Source organism: Ambystoma mexicanum, chromosome 4q, assembly GCF_040938575.1.
Source record: "Ambystoma mexicanum isolate Mex_15411 chromosome 4q, UKY_AmexF1_1, whole genome shotgun sequence".
Classification (NCBI taxonomy): Eukaryota; Metazoa; Chordata; class Amphibia; order Caudata; family Ambystomatidae; genus Ambystoma; species Ambystoma mexicanum.
The window spans coordinates 231,665,801-231,683,768 of record NC_090928.1 but is presented as its reverse complement, the minus strand read 5'-3'; the positions used below and the strand labels follow the sequence as shown (position 1 = coordinate 231,683,768).

The following is a 17,968-nucleotide window of genomic DNA, read 5'->3' as shown; positions in this document are numbered from 1 at the left end:
GAGTCTTACTTAGGTTAATTACAGCCTTGTAAGTCGATTTGAGGTATATTACTAACTCAAGTCCCTTTTCTCTTTCTCTCCTCGCTTGTTTTTTTGGCTTATCCCCACTCCCCTTCTTTTCTCAGTGGGTTGTCTTTTACTAAAAGCCTTCAGTTACTTGGAAGCACCTCAACGTGGAGACATTCCTAGCCTTCACAGACAAGTTTAAATAATGTGTCTGTTATTATGTTCATCTATTGTGTATAGTTGATTTTGTTTTGGATCCCCTGATGAAGTTCATGCAGTTTGTTCCAAATGTATGTGAATGAAACATGTCGGACATATGAGCACCTCAAATTGTAAGGTGTGGTTCATTGATCAACTCACTGGTTTCAGTCACCCCAGTAGCAGTTTCAAGGGGTAGACAATTAACAGAGGTGATTAATAACATACCTCTGACAAACCAAACAAAGTGGTTGTTTGGAAGTGCTACCTACCAAAGCGTTACTATACCCCAGGGTTTAATTTTTTTTGTTGCTCTGTCTAGATTTGTATAGGCAGGAGCTTGTTGGGTGTATAGGTGACACCTAGGCAGGTTGGTGTTATTTTTTTAATCAGTTTTTTTTAATATTTTGTTTCAAACTGATTTAGAACTTATTTTGTGGTTTTGTTTTTGATGTTTTAGAAAGAATGCACTATGTTTTACACCTTTTTAAGATATGTTGATTTTATTTTAAGATATTAGTGTATTGTGTTTTCTATTTAATAAAATTGTACTTTGTTATATTTGTTTTCAAAACCAAACAATATTATTTTGTTTAGGGGAATAGGGCTGGAAAGTTATTAGCACGTCAATTAAACCAAAGAATGGCCACCCAAACGATATTGAAGATTAGGAATGCGGAAGGGGAAGAGGTCGTGGATACGGAAGGGATCATAAAATTGTTTGAAAAATTCTATGGAGCATTATACTCCTCTGAAAGGCTACATTAAATGCATACCTAACAGGAATATCTCTCCAGAAACTATCGGGGATAGATGGGAAGGAGCTTGGGGAGGATATTACGCAAGAGGAAGCGATTGCGGCTATGAGGAAACTCCCACTGAAAAAGGCCCCAGGCCCAGATGGTTTCAAAGCCATATTTTATAAGAAATATGGGCTGATTCTGGCACCTCATTTGACCAATAGCGTTAATTAACATTGATGCAAAAACGTACACCAAGATATTAGCCACACGAATGGAGAACAGACTTCATACGTTAAGGCCCGACCAAGCAGGATTTATAAAGAATCGTCAGATATCGATAATATAAGAAGGGTATGCCACCTAATAGAAAAAGTGGAGCGACGGGGGTATCCCTGCGATACTCCTCACTTTAGATGCTGAAAAAGCATTTGATAGGGTAGAGTGGCCTTTTCTCTTTCAAACAATGCATATAATAGGGTTCGGCTAATGCTTTTTGCAGAGGATACAGGCAAACTATCAAACCCCAAACTTGCAGGCAGTCTCAGGATTAAAAGTTAATCTGCATAAATCTGAAATGCTTAACCTCACACTAACTAAAAATAACATAGCAGATCTCTGTGGATCCACACAATTCTCATGGGCAGAAGAAAACAATTAAATACCTATGGGTTTTTATAACAAAATTCATAACCCTATATGAGGCAAACTACCCTCAAATGAAAGTGTGACCTTACCACGATTCCTTTATTGCTTTCAGTAAGAGGCTATTGCAACAGTAGTTGGCAGGAGAATATGGTAAACATTGGGTCTCTATGGACAGGGCAGTGGTAGCGGCTCCATTCGCTGAGGTTCTCTGGCTACCTAGAACAGATCGCCCTCTGAGCATGAAAGCCTCACTAATAACGGTAGTGGTGAGCGATGTATGGGCTTTTTACACCAATATTTGGGAACCATCAGTTTACCCACAAGGTTGGTGACTAAAGCATTCGTAAAATGGAATGAGGGGGGCTGCATAAGGCCTAAAGATCTCGCATCAGGCCAAGAAATCCAAACCTTTGAACAATTCAAACAGTTCTTTACTCTTTCGAAAAAAGGACCAACTTAACTATTATCAGCTTTGGCATTGGTCCATGCACCCCCCAAATAAAGCTCAAGCGGGTAGACAGTTTACTGCATTTGAGAAATTTATTACATCAGACAGGGGGCAGGGGGATACTCACTTGATCTCCTTTTACACTTTGTTTAGTGATGGGGTCCTCGAGAGAAGTGGTTGTACAGGACTAAATAGGAAGGTACTCTGGACCATCCAATATTAGAGAAGGAATGGGAATCACTTTGGGCCAATATCTCGAAACTGCCATGGTCTGTCCATTTAAGGGAATTGTGGTTTAAAATCCTTACTCAATGGCACTACACCCTGCAGATACCTAACATGGTTTCTGAAGAGACGCCATTGGTCTGTTGGTGTAATTGCAAGATAAGGGGGGGACTGGCTTCATACATGGTGGTAGTGTTCAGTTTTGCAGCCATTCTGCAGCCAGGTTAACAGGACCATACACAAGGATTTGGGGATCAATACACCAATAGGGACTGGCGAATGCTTAAATTGTTATCATTGAGGAAGTATGCTCAACCTCCATTCACAAACCTATGATTCTTACATCTGCTGAATCTGTAAAATCCATACAAGAGTTAATGAGCTGTTATTTGACCTGTTTAAGACCCAAAAACGCTCAAAGAAAGCCAAATAATAAAATAAATCTAAGAATCAATCTGCTCCACTTAGACCTGTAACAAGCAACTCTAGAAAATGTATGGACTCCCTGACCACTCCTCTGAGGAAAGCTAACACTAACTCAAATCAGTCGCCAGGTAAAGTTTGCTGACCAATCCAATAAATCCAAAGGGGGAAAAAAATCACCAAAATCAGCCCTTGGTGTCAGCATTGCCACATCCCTCCTTACCAGTTCCTAGTGTCCCATCTGACTGGGTGTTACGCTCACCTGTTATCCACGGGGACGCCACCCATCCCTGGTTGGATGATTTGCACTCTCAAACCCTCTCCCGGTCCCTTGGTAGGGCCTCTGGTTAAAGATGGGTCTGCAATATAGGAGAGCTGGATTCAATACCAGATTGTCTTTGTTTTCCCACCTCCCTTAGCCTCAACTCCTTCCTCCACCTTGGGCCCTCTCCTCACCTTAATATTGTAGAAGGTGGATACTCCATCCTGCTCCTCGTGGCAGGGGCGCGTAGATGTGGGGGGGTGAGCAGCGACCAAGTTACTTCACTGGTGCAAGCCCCCCCTGTGGGAATCCAGGCCTGCTGCGACTCTGTAGGTTTGCTGCTTTACAGTCTTTATATGCAGTTCTTATGTTCCTCTTAGTTCGAATAATAATGTCTTGCTTCTTTCCTTTTAGGTATGGAAAGGTATTTTGGAGTTGTCATGCAGTTTGAAGATGAGCATGGGCCGGTAGGCGAAAGCGCGGTGTGGGCGATGCTGTCCGATGAGTAATGCACGATGCGCGTCGCTGTTTCGCCTTTTATATTGCTAACTTGTGTCTTTTCTCTCCTTGCAAGTTGCAATGTTACTCGCTGAGCGGCGTAATGTTACAGCATTGATACTGACCAGGAGATGACTACCCAGGTAAGAATTGTGTGGCTTTCTTCATTCGGAAGGAAACGTGAATAAACACTTACTTATGCTGTCTTTCTTCCTCCTCTTTCCAGGTTATGGTATTCCAGGATGCATGTGGTGCCTGATGATGGAGTTCGTACCTTCAGGTGAGTGGAACTGAAGTCTGCGATGGATTGAAGACAGGCTACTGTTCCAGGTAAGTTTCCTAGTGTTCTTTCTCTCTCTCTGCAGGTCCTTGGTTTCAGGTAAGCTGGCATCAAAGAACTGGACACGGTGAGTGTTACGCTGCCCACAGCAGAATAATGCAAAGCATGTTCTGCTGTTTGGGTGTGGTTTGAATAGTCTCAGGTAAAGTAGTCCAGGTAAAATAATCTCAGGCCTGCCACACCGAAAGTAGTCCAGGTAATGTAGTCCCAGGCCTGCCACACCCAAAAGACTAGACCGCATAGCGCCGTTCCTTGTAACTGAGCTATGTGTGTGCCTCCATGTTGGGTGAACTCCCCCCCAAGTTAAATAGTTCCAAGTAAATGGTTGAATTCTAATGTTGTTCTTCATGACGGTTATGAGCATACCTTTTTATCCTACCTATGCTTTTCTTTTGTGAGATCAGCCTACCCCACCTTATGTGAAGGGCTGAGGGAATACATAGTATCCCTTCCTTACGTCTCCTTGAGCTTTAGTTACAGTGGCAGGTGGCAGTGGATATTTTCTACTGCCTTAGTGATTTTTACTTGCAGGCTGCTATCACAGCTGCGGTAATCGACACATATCGCATATCGGATCGCTTAGAGTGGCTGGTCCGAACGGATCAAATAGAGTGGACGGATCGCATAGAGTGGCTGGACCGGATGGAGCGCATGGACCGGATGGAGCTGATAGAACGAACGTAGGGAGTGCGTGGAACGGATGGAACGAGCGGACAGAACATAGGGAGTGCATGGAACGGATGGAACAAGCGGACAGAACGTAGGGAGTGCATGAAACGCAAGGAACCGATGGAACGAGCGAACAGAACGTAGGGAGTGCATGGAACGGTTGGAACGAGCGGACAGAACGTAGGGAGTGCATGGAACGAGCGGACAGAACGGATAGAATGTAGGGAGTGGATGGAACGCATGGAATGGATGGACAGAACGTAGGGAGTGGATGGAACACATGGAACGGATGGACAGAACGTAGGGAGTGCATGGAACGAGCGGACAGAATGGATAGAACGTAGGGAGTGCATGGAACGGATGGAATGAGCGGACATAATGGATAGAACGTAGGGAGTGCATGGAATGGATGGAACAAGCGGACAGAACGGATAGAACGTAGGGAGTGCATGGAATGGATAGAACGGATGCAGCGCATGAGTAGATGGAGTGGATGCAACGCATGGACTGCATGTAGCAATTGGAGCGCGCGGGACGGATGGAGTTCAGATGTTCAGTAAGATCTCAAGCACATTACTGAAAACCACCATATCATCACCACGCTTACTCTCTCCTATACACCACCACTCAACTAGAACACAGCGATACTGTGGCACATTCGGTATAGCTGTTCTCATACTAACACCCGCCACATACGCCTCATCATCCTAATTAAACACAGCTGGCTCACGACACCTGCTAGCCTATGCGTCTTCTCAGGCCTAACACAGCCAGAAATCAGTCTGGGTATCATCCCACCAGAATGAACACATATTCCGGATCTCCCATCCACCACACCTACCGCTAAGAAGCAGCTATCATGCAAGTGCCACACCGGCTGCACACAAATCTGGTGCACCCACGCACCTTATTGATTCAATCTCTTTCTACTGACTTGAACTACGGTTCCCGAGGGCGTTCAACCTACCAGCGCCTTGAGATCATACCAATGATACATAAGGCGCTATATAAATGCAAAGTAACATAACATGAGTATCCATTGACTGAAAATGGTGCCGGTCTTCTTATTTCGACAACTCAGTGGCTTGCCCTTTCTTGAGACTTGCTCTGCTAACCTAGGTGGGGGCAGTCCTGCTCATTCCTTTGTCTTCGGGCTCCCATCGGGAAGCCCACTCAGAGGATCCAGTGCGTCTGGGAGGACCCCAAAACTCCTCAGGTCTTTGTCCCCCAGTGTGCCTAATTCGATTCAGTTCTAACTGGGTGCCTGGCTCTCACCTTGGGACTGCCATCACTCAAAGTTTGAATGCTACATGCATGATGTTTCGTTGGGTTCCTGCATAAAAGGCAAGGGTCTTGATGCGGAAGCCAGTGTAGACCACTGGAAGCACCATCCGAAGAAGAATGGAAGGATGTCTTCAGCCACCTCCAGCCCTGGCAAGCTGACGGAGTGCACGCTTCAGCTCCAACCATTTCTTCTGTGCATCAGGAAAGATCCAGACCCGACGACTTCCTCCCTTGGACTGGTGGGCCTAACCAGTCTCGGACCAGCTACAGTTTGAATCATCACACAAAGTGCTGCAAAACCCGAATACCCTTGGTCCTCTTGCACTGCTGCTGTGCTTCTTCTTGTCAAGCGCGGTTCCGGCTGCAAACACGTGGACATCCGTCTGGACCTACAGAGACTGTATCCTGACCATACAAGTACCCTCGGAAGAGTTGAGGACCGAACGAAGGAAGAAAGTCTGCCGAGTGACAACCGTCACTGCTAGCTACAAAGCCTGTGTCGAGCCTCCACATTCAAGTGCCACGAAGATCCTCTGCTGGGCATCCTTGTGACCAAGTGTGACCGTCTGCTCCTGTCAAATGTTCTTTATCCAGCCACCAAGGCCAGATAACAGAACTGGAGCTGCTGCCTCTTACCGGAGGGACCCGCTGGTGACATCCCTCTTCTTAACCATAGAAGGTACTGTCTAAATCCTGGGTGCTTACCTAGGCAGTTTGTGTTGTTCGCTCTTCTTGAGCTTCCTGAGTCAGGTTGGGGTATATGATCCAACAGTGTTCTCCCGGGCCTCGGGACACTTGTCCCGAAGGCTGCATTTCTTCAGGTAGCCTATTTTAGCCCCCACTGAACTATTTGTATCAGAATTCATTACCTACCTCTTACTTAAAAGCATCTTCTGAACTTCGACAACTTTGACAGTGTCTGCCTTCCTTTATTCTGCCATCCCCCTACCCCAGTGTCCTGATCTGACTTTTTGAGATTCTCATTTTCCATATAGGGTTGGACTTCTAACACTTCGGCCTACACAAACGTATCTAAACTACCAGTGTTGCGTAATTGTGGTTGATAAATGGTTTGCTAATTCAAAGCTTCTCTTGATAATTAACTGTTTTACTATCTAAAGGTCTAACTGTGATATGAGTATTGCTACTACAAATGTCATATTGTATATATGTATAAAAGTTTCCTGACTTATCTGATTTGTATTTGGAATTGAACATTGCCTTGTGTATATAAAATAAATATGCATATTTCTATATAACTTTAGTGTCTAAGTGTTTCCTTGACTGCAAGTGTGCTCAAAGGTCTTTGTAGTCTACTACAGCATTTCTCCCTCCCAGACTAAGCCTGGCTGCTCAGCCATAGCTACCAAACCTTTTGAGTGGTTCAGGCCAAATCTAAGAATTGCAGCCCTGTGCATCCAAGAGTGAACCTTCTCTAGCCCTACCATAGGTCGACTTTAGTAAAAGACTCCAACACATGGCTACTGCTTTCTCAAGGAGGGTACCTTTTAATGGAAGATGGATGATGGGATGGTGAAGGCGTCTGTGTTCAGGGCTTGTTTTGTGAGAAGCAGGAGGATTTGTCTGGTCTTGAGTGTTGAGGGGAAGGTGCCTTGATTTAGGGAGTTATTGATGATTCTCCAATAAAGGAGTGCAGAGTACAGAAGCAAGGAGGTCTGTATATGGTGTGTCCTTGAGGGATGCTAGAATGGAAGTTTGGTCTTTCATAGTGATTGTCTTGCAAGTTGTCCAGGTAGTTGTGGTTTTGCGAAATGGGATGTGTAGTGTGCTGTCAGTTGTAGTGTTGGTGTCTGTGTTAGCAGATCATGCTGATCTTATTGATGAAGAAAGAGTTGATGGCAGTGGATTTCTTGGTTGAAATGCGGAACGGGTGGGTCGGTCAGAGGGTTGATGCAGTGCTTGATGGTTTTAAATCTGGCTCTGCTTTCATTGTTGGCCTTAGCTATGGTATTTTGGTAGTAGTTGGCCTTGGCAGTGGTGATCAGTCGCTTGCATGTAGCACAGAGTTCCTTGAACAGAGGTCAGATGCACTGCAGAATTTTTACCAAGTCTTCTCATGTTTTTTGATGGTTTGTTTGTTGAAGTTAAGTTCTTGTGTTCCAGGGTGCTGAAGGTTTAGGCTTGATTGTTGTTTCACTGGGGCATGGTGATTGATTTTGGTTGTGAGGGTGGTGCTGCGTTCTTGGAGGAGCGAGTCGCAGTCCTGGTTCGTCAGAGGCCAATCAGTCATGTGGAATTTGTAAAGGTCTTCTGTGAAAGCCTCCTCTGGGAAGTTCCTGAATGATCTGAAGACTTGTTTGCAGGGTTTCTGATGGGTCTGCTTCACGAGTGCAGTGTGACTAATGTCTAAAGGGATTGCTAAATGGTCTGACCGGTCAAACACAATTGGAGAGCTGTGATGGAGTGTATCCAGGGCAGTGATGATGGGTTTGAGGATATTGCCATTACTGACTGACATTGTGGGGGAGTTTGAAAATGTTGCATGAGGTTTAACATTCTCAAGCTTGTAGCTTCAGTGTACTCACATTTGCTTCACTGAGTACCCTTAATTTGTTCTAGGCTGCCAGAAAAACATGCAAATGGAACCTTGAGCGAGGAAGAGGCATCATCTTCTGATGATGAGATGGAATGGAATGGTAACAGTTTTCCTCTAACTAATCTCTCAATACCTCAATTAGACGGCACTGCTGATGAAAACAGTGGTAAGTGCACTTGATTTGAAAAGTGAGTAACCTTTACAAGAATATCATCTTTGTTCAAAGGATACTGTTGATACTTCTAGGTAGAGTTTATGTACTAAATATGTATTTGCCCATGCAATTTGACATATACTGCTATCACAAACAATATAGCTATAAAGCAATCACAGAGACCGTATTGAAAGCGATTCTAGGCTATTTTAACATGCACAACAGTTTACATTCTAAAGAAAGACGGTGAACTTTGTGTGTACAAACTACTTTTCTATCCTAGGCCTTTGCACTTTTAGGTCTTTCCCCTTTTTGGATCTTAAAGATCCTTGGTCCACTCTAGCTGAAATAGGAGTTTTGCAATGTCCTGATGAATGTGATGAGCACATAAATTAAGTTTAAAGATTTATTAAGGAAATGTACATTTGCCGGGATTGGGTTTGCATTAATGATTGTTCTCTGCTTTGGAATGTTTTTTTTGCCTCTGCTTTGTAATGTTCTTGTTCTCTCTACTACTGAACCCTGTTAATCCATCAGTGTATAGTGACTCGCATCTAAATCTTGCCCTCTCTCTCCTCCACTGGACTCTTTTAGTTTACCACAGTTTGAAAGCCCTTCCAGCAGCTCGGGCCAGCTACCCCAGCTAGTGGCACTAGTCTTTCTGGGATGGTTTATTCCAGCAGATAGGCTTGATGGATGTTGGGATGTGTGAGAAACCGGAGGGTATTCTCACTCCTACTTCCCTTGGATCCTCTGTGCAGGTGGCTGGGGAGAAGCCATTGCTTTTGGATCCTGACCCTGGGCGCGGACAAGTGAGGGAGGATCACCTGGGTGGAGGGTCCCCGGATTGAGAGTGGATTGCCTTTAGGCTAGACATGATATCCCCCTTATTCCAATGACAACCAACCTAACCCTCCCCTGACCTTCATGGGCTACTGGAGGTCTGCTCCCGCATTTCCCCCTCTTTGGACACCTGACAGTACTGAAATGAGGAAGAAACAGCTGAGAGTAATGAACACCAGTCACACTCATCACTTAGGTACTGGGACAAAGAAGATGCCTGCAATGTATGAAGGTCAGTCATGCCTTCTTAATCCGAGTCAGGCAGAATTGAATAATTATTTTAAATAAAAATGTAATTACATTTATAATATGCCCAGACCCGGAGGTATCACGGCGTAGTTGCAGACAGTGGCTAAATACGATCTTATTATAAAGCAAGAATAAAGTAAAAACAATGGTAATGTTACATACAGTGTATATACAGCAGACGGTGGAGGTTTAGTCGGGGTCTTCGTTCAATTTAATATTGATTGAATAGCCAAGTTTTCAGTGATTTCTTGTTTGAATTTTAGGTAGGATGTTTCAGTCTTGATACTGGTAGGTAGGGAGTTCCAGTACCTTGGAGCAAGGACTTTAAAGCTGCTACGCCCCAATTTCTCTCTTTTGTATCTAGGGATTTCGAGTTGTGGGTTGTTATTGGATTTGAGGAGTCTGGTCTGAGATTTCATCAGGACTGTGTTATGAATTGGTGTAAATTTGGGGGCTTTATTAGCAATGCATTCGTGTGTAATGCTTAGAGTTTTTAATAGTATCCTAGCTTGGATGCGGAGCCAGTGGTTGCCTCTCCTGACATTGGAGATGTGTTTGGATTTTTTTTATGCCTAGGGCAGCTCAGAGAGCTTTGTTCGGCATAAGTTGAAGTTTGACTATGTTGGTTTTGGACGTGCCAACGAAGAGGATGTTACAATAGTCCAGCTTGCTCTTGCTAATGTAACGCAGTTATCAGGTGAGGGGAATTTACGACTAAGGAAGGTGAGTTTGGAGGTCTAGGAGGTAGAGGAGGCTAGTGTGTTTGCTTGTTTTGACATAGTTAATGTGGCGTCTAAGTAGACACCAAATGTCTTAACTTGTTTAAGTACAGGGATTGTGGTGCCATCAATGATGAATGATTTGTAGGCCGGCTGAAGTGTTGATTTTTGAGGATGAACCTACTATGAGGAGCTCTGTTTTGTCATCATTGAGGCAGAGGCTATTATTAGCCATCCAGTTTTGGCTAATTGAGTTGATTTGATTAATGAGCAGTGAGTCTTGCTCATGGTTGCCTGTAAGTGGGATGAGGATCTGGGTGTCATCTGCAAAGTTGGTGTAGATGACACCCATGGCATTCAGGGCAGCGAAGAGCAGCTTAGTATACGTGTTGTACAGTGTCGTGGATAGGCAGGAACCTTGCGGGACGCCTATGGGAACTGGTATAGGGTTGGCTGATTCTTTACCGATGGACACTCTGGATGTCCTGTCTGACAAGAATAATTTAATCCAGTCAGTGGCATCCTTAGACAGGTTGAAGTTATTTGCTAGTGTGCCGCAGAGTTTGTTGTGGTCGACCAAATCGAATGCCGCCGAGAGATCCAGTAGTATTAGTGGGCAGAGTTTGCCTGCATCTCTGGTGGCATCCATTTGGATCTTCAGATCGAGAAGGGCTGTCTCTGTGCTATGATTAGAGTGGAATCCTGACTGTCTGTCTCCTAGTAATTGGTGCTGTTCTAGGTGGTTTTGTATTTGGGAGTAAGCTATTTTGTTGATTATTTTTAGGAGAAACAGTACCGTTGTAATAAGTCGGTAGTTAGTGGGGATTGAGGGGACTAAGGTGTTTTTTTTTTAGGAGGGGGGTTACCCATGCTTTTTTAATACTGGTGGGGACTGAATTGGTATAGAAGGAGGCATTAACAAATTCAGTAATGATGGGTGTGAGGGTGGGGGCGCAAAGTTTGACTAGGTGGGATGGGAATTGGTCTTCTTTGCAGTTGGAGGCTTTAAGTTTGGCTATGGTGTCTTGACACTACTTTGTGTGAGACTGGTGTGAAGTGAAATGGCTTGCCCAGAGTGGATTAAGATAGTTTATCTGTGATGGTGGTTGGAGTTTTTTCTGCTAAGAGGGTTTTTTTGCTTTACATTTTTTTGCAGTAGTAGGATTTTGGCTGCTAAGCGTCTTGTATTGTGGTGCACCAGGCTTTGCTGGCGTTAGTGGGTGCCATAACTTGACATGGATTTTCTAACTCTCTGAGGATAGAGAATAGTTATTTTCTGTCTGAGGAGGCATTAGTGATGCGATAGTTAAAGGCATTGGCTTTTTGTGTGATTATGGCTGATTTGTATTTTTTGTTGGCTTCATCAAAGGCTTTCGCTGATTCTATGGTGTTAGTTTTCCTGTGTAGGTGCTCAAGCAATCTTTTTGTGCGTCTCAGGGAGACTAATTCCTCATTGAACCAGGAGCGTGATCTTCTGTCTGTTTTGGTGGTGATGGGAGCAAGTAAATCTATAGTATGGGTGAAGCTTTATTGGTACTGTTCTGCTAGGTAAGCAGGGTTGTTGGTGTCTGTTAATACTGCATTAAGGACGGGGGAGAGGTTGTCAGCTGAGAGCTTCTTAATATTTCTGGTTTCAAAGGTGTCTGGTTTATTGGAGGTAATGTGGTCTGTGAGATTGTTATTCAGAGTGAAGTTGATAACAGTAATCTGACCACTCTACAGGGAGGATGGAATCAATAGTGACTTGTGCATTCAGCGTGAGGAGCCAGTCCAGCGTTCTTCCTTTAGAGTGGGTGGGTTCATTTATCAGCTGTGTGAAGTTTGTCTAACATTGCAGTGTTGAAGGCTGATGTGTCAGGATCAAGGGGATCACTATATCCTAAGTTGATGTCTCTGAGAATGATGCATTTAGTGTTAGGCTTGATGATGGGTGTTAGTAGTAGGGGGATGTCCAAGTAAGGGCGAGTATTTTTATTCAGTGATCTGTACACTACCAAGAAGTTGGTGGTGGTTTTGGGGTTGGATGTATATTTTACTAATAGTAGTTTGAAGCCCTGTATTTGTTCTATTGGACAAGCTCTGATTTGCAGGGTGGTTCTGGCTATTAAGGCGACTCCGCCTCCTTGGGTGTTGGTCCTGTCTGTTCTGTGGATGCTAAAACTTGGGGGGATAGCAAGAGCCTAAGAGTGGGCCTGGAGCAGGGTGTAGCCATGTTTCAGTGACCACCAGGATATCAAGTTGTTGGTCCGCTAGGAGGTCATGGATTTCTATGGCATGAGCTCTGAGGGATCGCGCATTGATGAGTGCGCCATTGAGAGTGGATGTGGGGGCATGAGATGGTGTGTTTCCAGGAGTATTACCTAGGTTGGGGGTGTGTATGTTGGTTATGGATTTGGTTTGGGGATTGATAGGATCTTGGGTTGGTCTTTATATTGGCGGTTATGTGCATCAGTGTCTAGTTTCTCAGGCAATTTTGTGGAGAGAGTGGTGGCTCGTGAGGTAGTTTTGGTTCTGGCCCAGAGTCTATTAAGCCTGTCAATACCCAAGGTAGGTATAGTCTTGTAATTAGTCTCTTCAGGTCTGAGGTGTGTGGCGGAGTTGTGCCTGGGGTTGGGGGTGGTTAAGGCTGCCTCGTTCGTAGTGTTGGAGAGCGTGGTATATATGGGTGCAGTTTGCTTTGGGAATGGAGGTAGTGTGGTAGGAATGGGGTGGGCCAGGGGATGGGGTGGTGGGGCTGGCAACCCAGTCTGGCTAGTCCTTCATTGATCACAATGAAATTACCTCTTGTGCATGGAGTGGATTGAGGTATTATACAGATTGGGAACATGATGGTTGTCAGGAAGGTTGTCAGGAACATTGTGTGTATAGTATGGCTAAGTCCAATTTGGTTGCTATAGCTAAGTTACCACTGAACAGTTGCTGCATTCAATTTGGTTGCTCGCATAGACTAGGCTAAAGCAACTAGAATCTGTGAGTTATTTAGACATGGGGCAAATAACTAGCGAGGCAGGTATACAAAATAGTAAAATAAGGTGGGCTATGTCGGCCTTTCAATGTGCGTTCATGGGTAAGGTTGGAAAAGTATAATAGGCTATTTCGAGTTTGCTCAAGGCAAGTGTGCGTGCATTCATAAGGCTGATTATTTCACTTTTTGACAGATGAGCAATATGGCCAAAGTGCACAGCAATAAGAATAGGCTATGTCGGTCCTTTCACTGTACATTCAAGGGATGATATGCTAGAATGGTAGAATAGACTATTACAACTTATCTCAAAGCATGTGGACAAATATTCCTAAGGCTGGCTGTTTCATTTTTTGTCAATTGAATGGCAGTGTGCATGCTGGTAAGATTGGCAAAGTCGACATTTTCAGTGTACATGCACAATCATAGGGTAATATGCTAGTATGGTAGGATAGGCTATTCCAAATTTTGTTGCAAAGGAGAGAAGCACATACAAGGTTGGGCTGGTTCGACTAACAGTGTGAACCAGTATGCATGTACTGGTGATGGGCTAATGCTCCAAAACAGTTGCGTGCAGACGGAGCTAAGAGATAGTTGATACCATTAGCTGGCTCATTATCAGCCGGGCTAACGATGGTATGCGATTTTAGAGAGAGAGGACTGATGGCTGTAGGTGCAGTAGTAGAGGTGCTTGTGGGGCTGTTGGGTACATCGGTAAGCAAAATGCGGGTCGGGAAACAGTACAGATGGGAACGATACAGATGGGGGAAGATGGACGCAACAACGAAATTTCATGAGTAGCTGATAAAACCATGCGGCTGATTGTTTAGTAGGCAGGGATCTGACAATTACTGCAAGTGAATCAACAGTATAGGCAGTGGTAGGTTACAGTTTTAGCCAGGTATTGTTTTAACATATCTATGGCCATTTGAAATCGGCATATATGTTCAGTCAATGGATATATTGACGGTGGGGCATATAACAATCGTGTGATTACGCTACGGCAGTTACAGTATTATGGACATCAAAATGCAAGCAGTAGGTGCATACTCACAGAGTGGATGAATAGGGGGGTGTGGTCGTTGCTAGGTGGTACTGGTGACTTACGCAATGAGAGTAGTTTGTGGGGCAATCTGTTGAGCTGGTGCAAAGTCTGAGTTTTGAATTGCGTTTTAGTCCATCGAGGACCCTAGTGCACTCTGTGTTGTAGATGGGTCTGTCACAGCCACGTTGCACACGCCGGGTGTAACGAAGCAAATGAGCAGGCATCTATGATTTTGTCCGCTAAACGTTGTACATCTGGCTGAGGTTAGGTGGGGATTGGATGGGACAGAGATTCCTGGCCAGTAGTGCCAGGCAGTGACCGGCAAGGACGGGCTCAAAGCCTTATCCCACGGGCCTTTTCCTGCGGGACCACTACGGCTTGCGCCTTCCGGTTTCAGGGCCGTAGGGTAACGCTAGGCTGGGACCAATCGGGACCTCCTGTTGCTGGCTCGACTGTTGCCTGGCAACATGTCAACAAGTGGCGGCGGCCATTTTACGGCCTGGGATTCTCTTTGCCACACGGTGCCTTGAAGGTGATCAGCTGTTGGGATTCGAATAAAAAGCCGTCGGGGATCAGCTGGAGGGGCGATGGGGTCAGCGACCCAATGTATGGCGCTGCAGGTAGTGGGGCACTTCTTGTCAGAAGTGGATACCGCTCTGGAGGCAGAGCGGGCTCCTCCTGGAGCGCGACGTGGATGTGAAAGTGGGGGCTCCTGCCATCTCGCAATCCGGAGTTGTCTGTGTGTGCAAGGACAGGCTCAGAGCCTTATCCCACGGGCCTTGGAATACACCTGCAGCTTATTGAAGAACCACAGGTGTATATAAGGAGAAACCTTGAAATGGGAGGAGTGAGAGACCTGGAGAACTGCGGCAGAGATCAGCAGGAAACCCCGGAACACTGGAGGTAGCAGTGGTGGGACCCGAGATGCCAGCTGACATCCCCAAGCTGAGGGAAGCCTCCCTTGTGATGGGGGAGCAAATGGAGCTGCAGCGAGGCAAGAGCAAAGAATGAAGCTGGGGTGCCAGCTGAGCTCCTGTCCACATGCGAGCAGGGCTTGCAGAACCCATAGCAATAGCCAGAGCAGTGAAGGAGAGGAGCAGCGAGAGCCACCGCAGGAAGACGCCCATGACCGGTGAGTGCAGGTGAAGTTACCCAGAGACTGCAGCGCTCTGGGCAGGCTGAAAAAGTAGTACACAGCACTGAGGGAATATAGGCCTCTTACAGATGTGAAGTTATATGAATGAAAGAAAGGCAAGTGTTACAAGGCATAGCAAATCTGCTAATATCTTATAACAAACTAAATAAAAACAGCTAATCTGCTAGTATTGAATAACGAACTGATTGAAAACCACAAACCTGCTAATATTGGATAACAAACTGAATGAAAGCAGCAAATATGCCAAGATTGAATAATGAATTGAATGAAAGTAATAAACCTACTAGCAGTGAATTACGCATTGAAGGAATTAGTAAACCAAGTTGAATTAAGAACATGGACTGCAGAGTGAAGTGAAGTCTGAGAAATGGTTTGATTTTCAAGCTACCTTTCAGAAACTGTTTGTTGAATATCGAACGGATAAAAGACTTGAAGGTTCCTGGTTGTGCCACCTGTAATGGGTGGACCATGTGGTCTGACAACTGCCCCAAGACCAGAGAGCCCCCTTTGTGTTGACAAGGAAATCTACTATAGTGTTACAAGGAAAACTAATATTGGTGAATTTAAAGCTTGGTGAAGGGAACCCTGAGCTGTAAAGAATTGTTGAAACTTACTTTAAAGACTGAGCCTCAGGATACTTCCTTTTGTGACCACTGTTACATTGAACTTGGGGAAGGAAACCTGAGACATGTTGCAATGAAACTATATTGAACTTGGGGACAAGGCAAACCTGAAATTTAAAAAGGTGGGGAACTGTAGTAAATCCAAAAGAAGGTAATCTGAACACTGTGGTGAACTTTCTGATATTTGGAGAGGAGAAAATGAAGAATAAGCCAGAGCTAGAAATAGCTCAGAACTTTACTTTTGGACCACTGTTTAGTTTATGGTTGACATTCCCTACACATTGTTTTTGTTTTAGTTGTGAGGACCAGCATAGGCGTCGGACACAGACAGACCTTTTAAGTTACTGGTGGACTATCCTTAGTTTCTTTAGGTAGGGAAAATCCCACCTCAGCATAGGGCAAGTTAAGCCTTACACCATCCTGACATTTAAGTTAATAAAGGTATTTTTGTTACATTTAATCTGTTGTCTGTGTCTCCTTCCATGATGCCAACCTTACAGGTGACACCCTTCAGCTTTTGGGGTGGCTCCATCCATCTTTCACAGTGGGTCTCAACTTGTGTCCTCACCCTCAAACGGTGTCATTGACTTGGTGGCTTGTCTCTCTCTGTATCTGGATATTTCTCATTTCGGAGGACCCCACATCCTTCTCTCTCCTGTTGATCTTCGATCCCTCCTTCTTGCTCTGTTTCCCTCCCTCCCTCCTTAAGTCTCCATATCGTGGGAACACTGAACTTCTGCTAAATTAGTGAATTATTTTCAGTTTTTGTTTTAATCAGCTTTATTTGCATTTTAATCCTAGCCAGGTACGACAGGGAGCTGTGGGACAAGCTGGGACCTGTTCTGGAGTTCCTCACAGACGATCAGAGAATGGAGGCAATCGCTCTCTTCCAGGAAGGGGAAGTAGCGTCTGATCACGCCATGACAGTGGCCTTGGCCGTTGCAGACACGGGGTTCCGGCAGATGGGGAACGGTTTTGCCTTTGTCGCCAAGGCTGGATGAAGGCCATGAATTTCCGTCCGGAGGTCCAAGCGAAGGTACTGGACTATGTATTTGGCAAGGTTGTTGACGAGTCCCTTTAGGCCATCAAAGCAGATACAGAGATGGCCCGTTCCCTGGTCACACTCCAGCACCATCGCTCTTCTTTTCACTCCTCCAGGGGAAAGTCGAGCAGGTCTTCCAAAGGTTTCTCCACTCCGTACCGTCAACCCTCCAGATCCACAACTCAGGAGGCCTACAGCAGCTGTTCCCAGGCCTACGGTAGCAGGACAGTGTCGCTGAAGCAGGCTTGAACTGGCCGGGACGTCGGGCCTCCACTCGTGCACCTCAGTGGGAGGCCAGCTGATGATGTTCGTCAGCGAGTGTAAGATCACCACTGACAGATGGTTGCTGGACGCTCCCGCCCAGGGACAAACTCTGGTGTTTCAACGCAGGTGTCCACTGATACCTCTGGTTACCCGTCAGGAGCAGCACATCCCCCAGCTCCTGTAAGAGGTGTGGGCCATGCTACGAAAATGGGCAAAGGAGCTAGTTCCCCAACGGCTCCGGGGCTCCAGAGTCTATTCCAGATACTTTCTGGTCTGAAAGAAAACTGGGGCTGGAGGCCCATCCTAGTCCTACGACGTCTCAACAAATATCTAAAGTCACAAAAGTTCAGGATGGTCCTGGTGCAGCATGTGCTTGGCCAACTCGAAAAAGGAGACTTCTTGACGTCGGTGGACTTGGAGGAAGCCTATTTCCACGTCCCTATTCACCAGAAACATCAAAAATGTCTATGCTTCATAGTGCAGGGACAGCACTACCAGTCAATGCTCTACCCTTTGGCTTGAAGTCGCCCCCAGGGTGTTCACAAAGTGCCTGGCTCCGGTGGCGGCCCATCTGCGTCTACACAGCATACACTTATACCCGTACCCGGACGAC

General features: G+C 45.5%; 1 protein-coding gene across 1 annotated transcript in view; it reads left to right on the top strand.

Annotated features, from left to right (window-relative positions):
- The window catches only part of REV3L (REV3 like, DNA directed polymerase zeta catalytic subunit), a 1,615,620-nt gene that overhangs the window by 900,917 nt on the left and 696,735 nt on the right, over positions 1-17,968 (top strand). Inside the window, exon 12 of the mRNA XM_069607775.1 lies at positions 8,322-8,464. Within this exon, the coding sequence (XP_069463876.1) occupies positions 8,322-8,464 (143 nt within the window). The remainder of the gene's footprint in view (positions 1-8,321; positions 8,465-17,968) is intronic.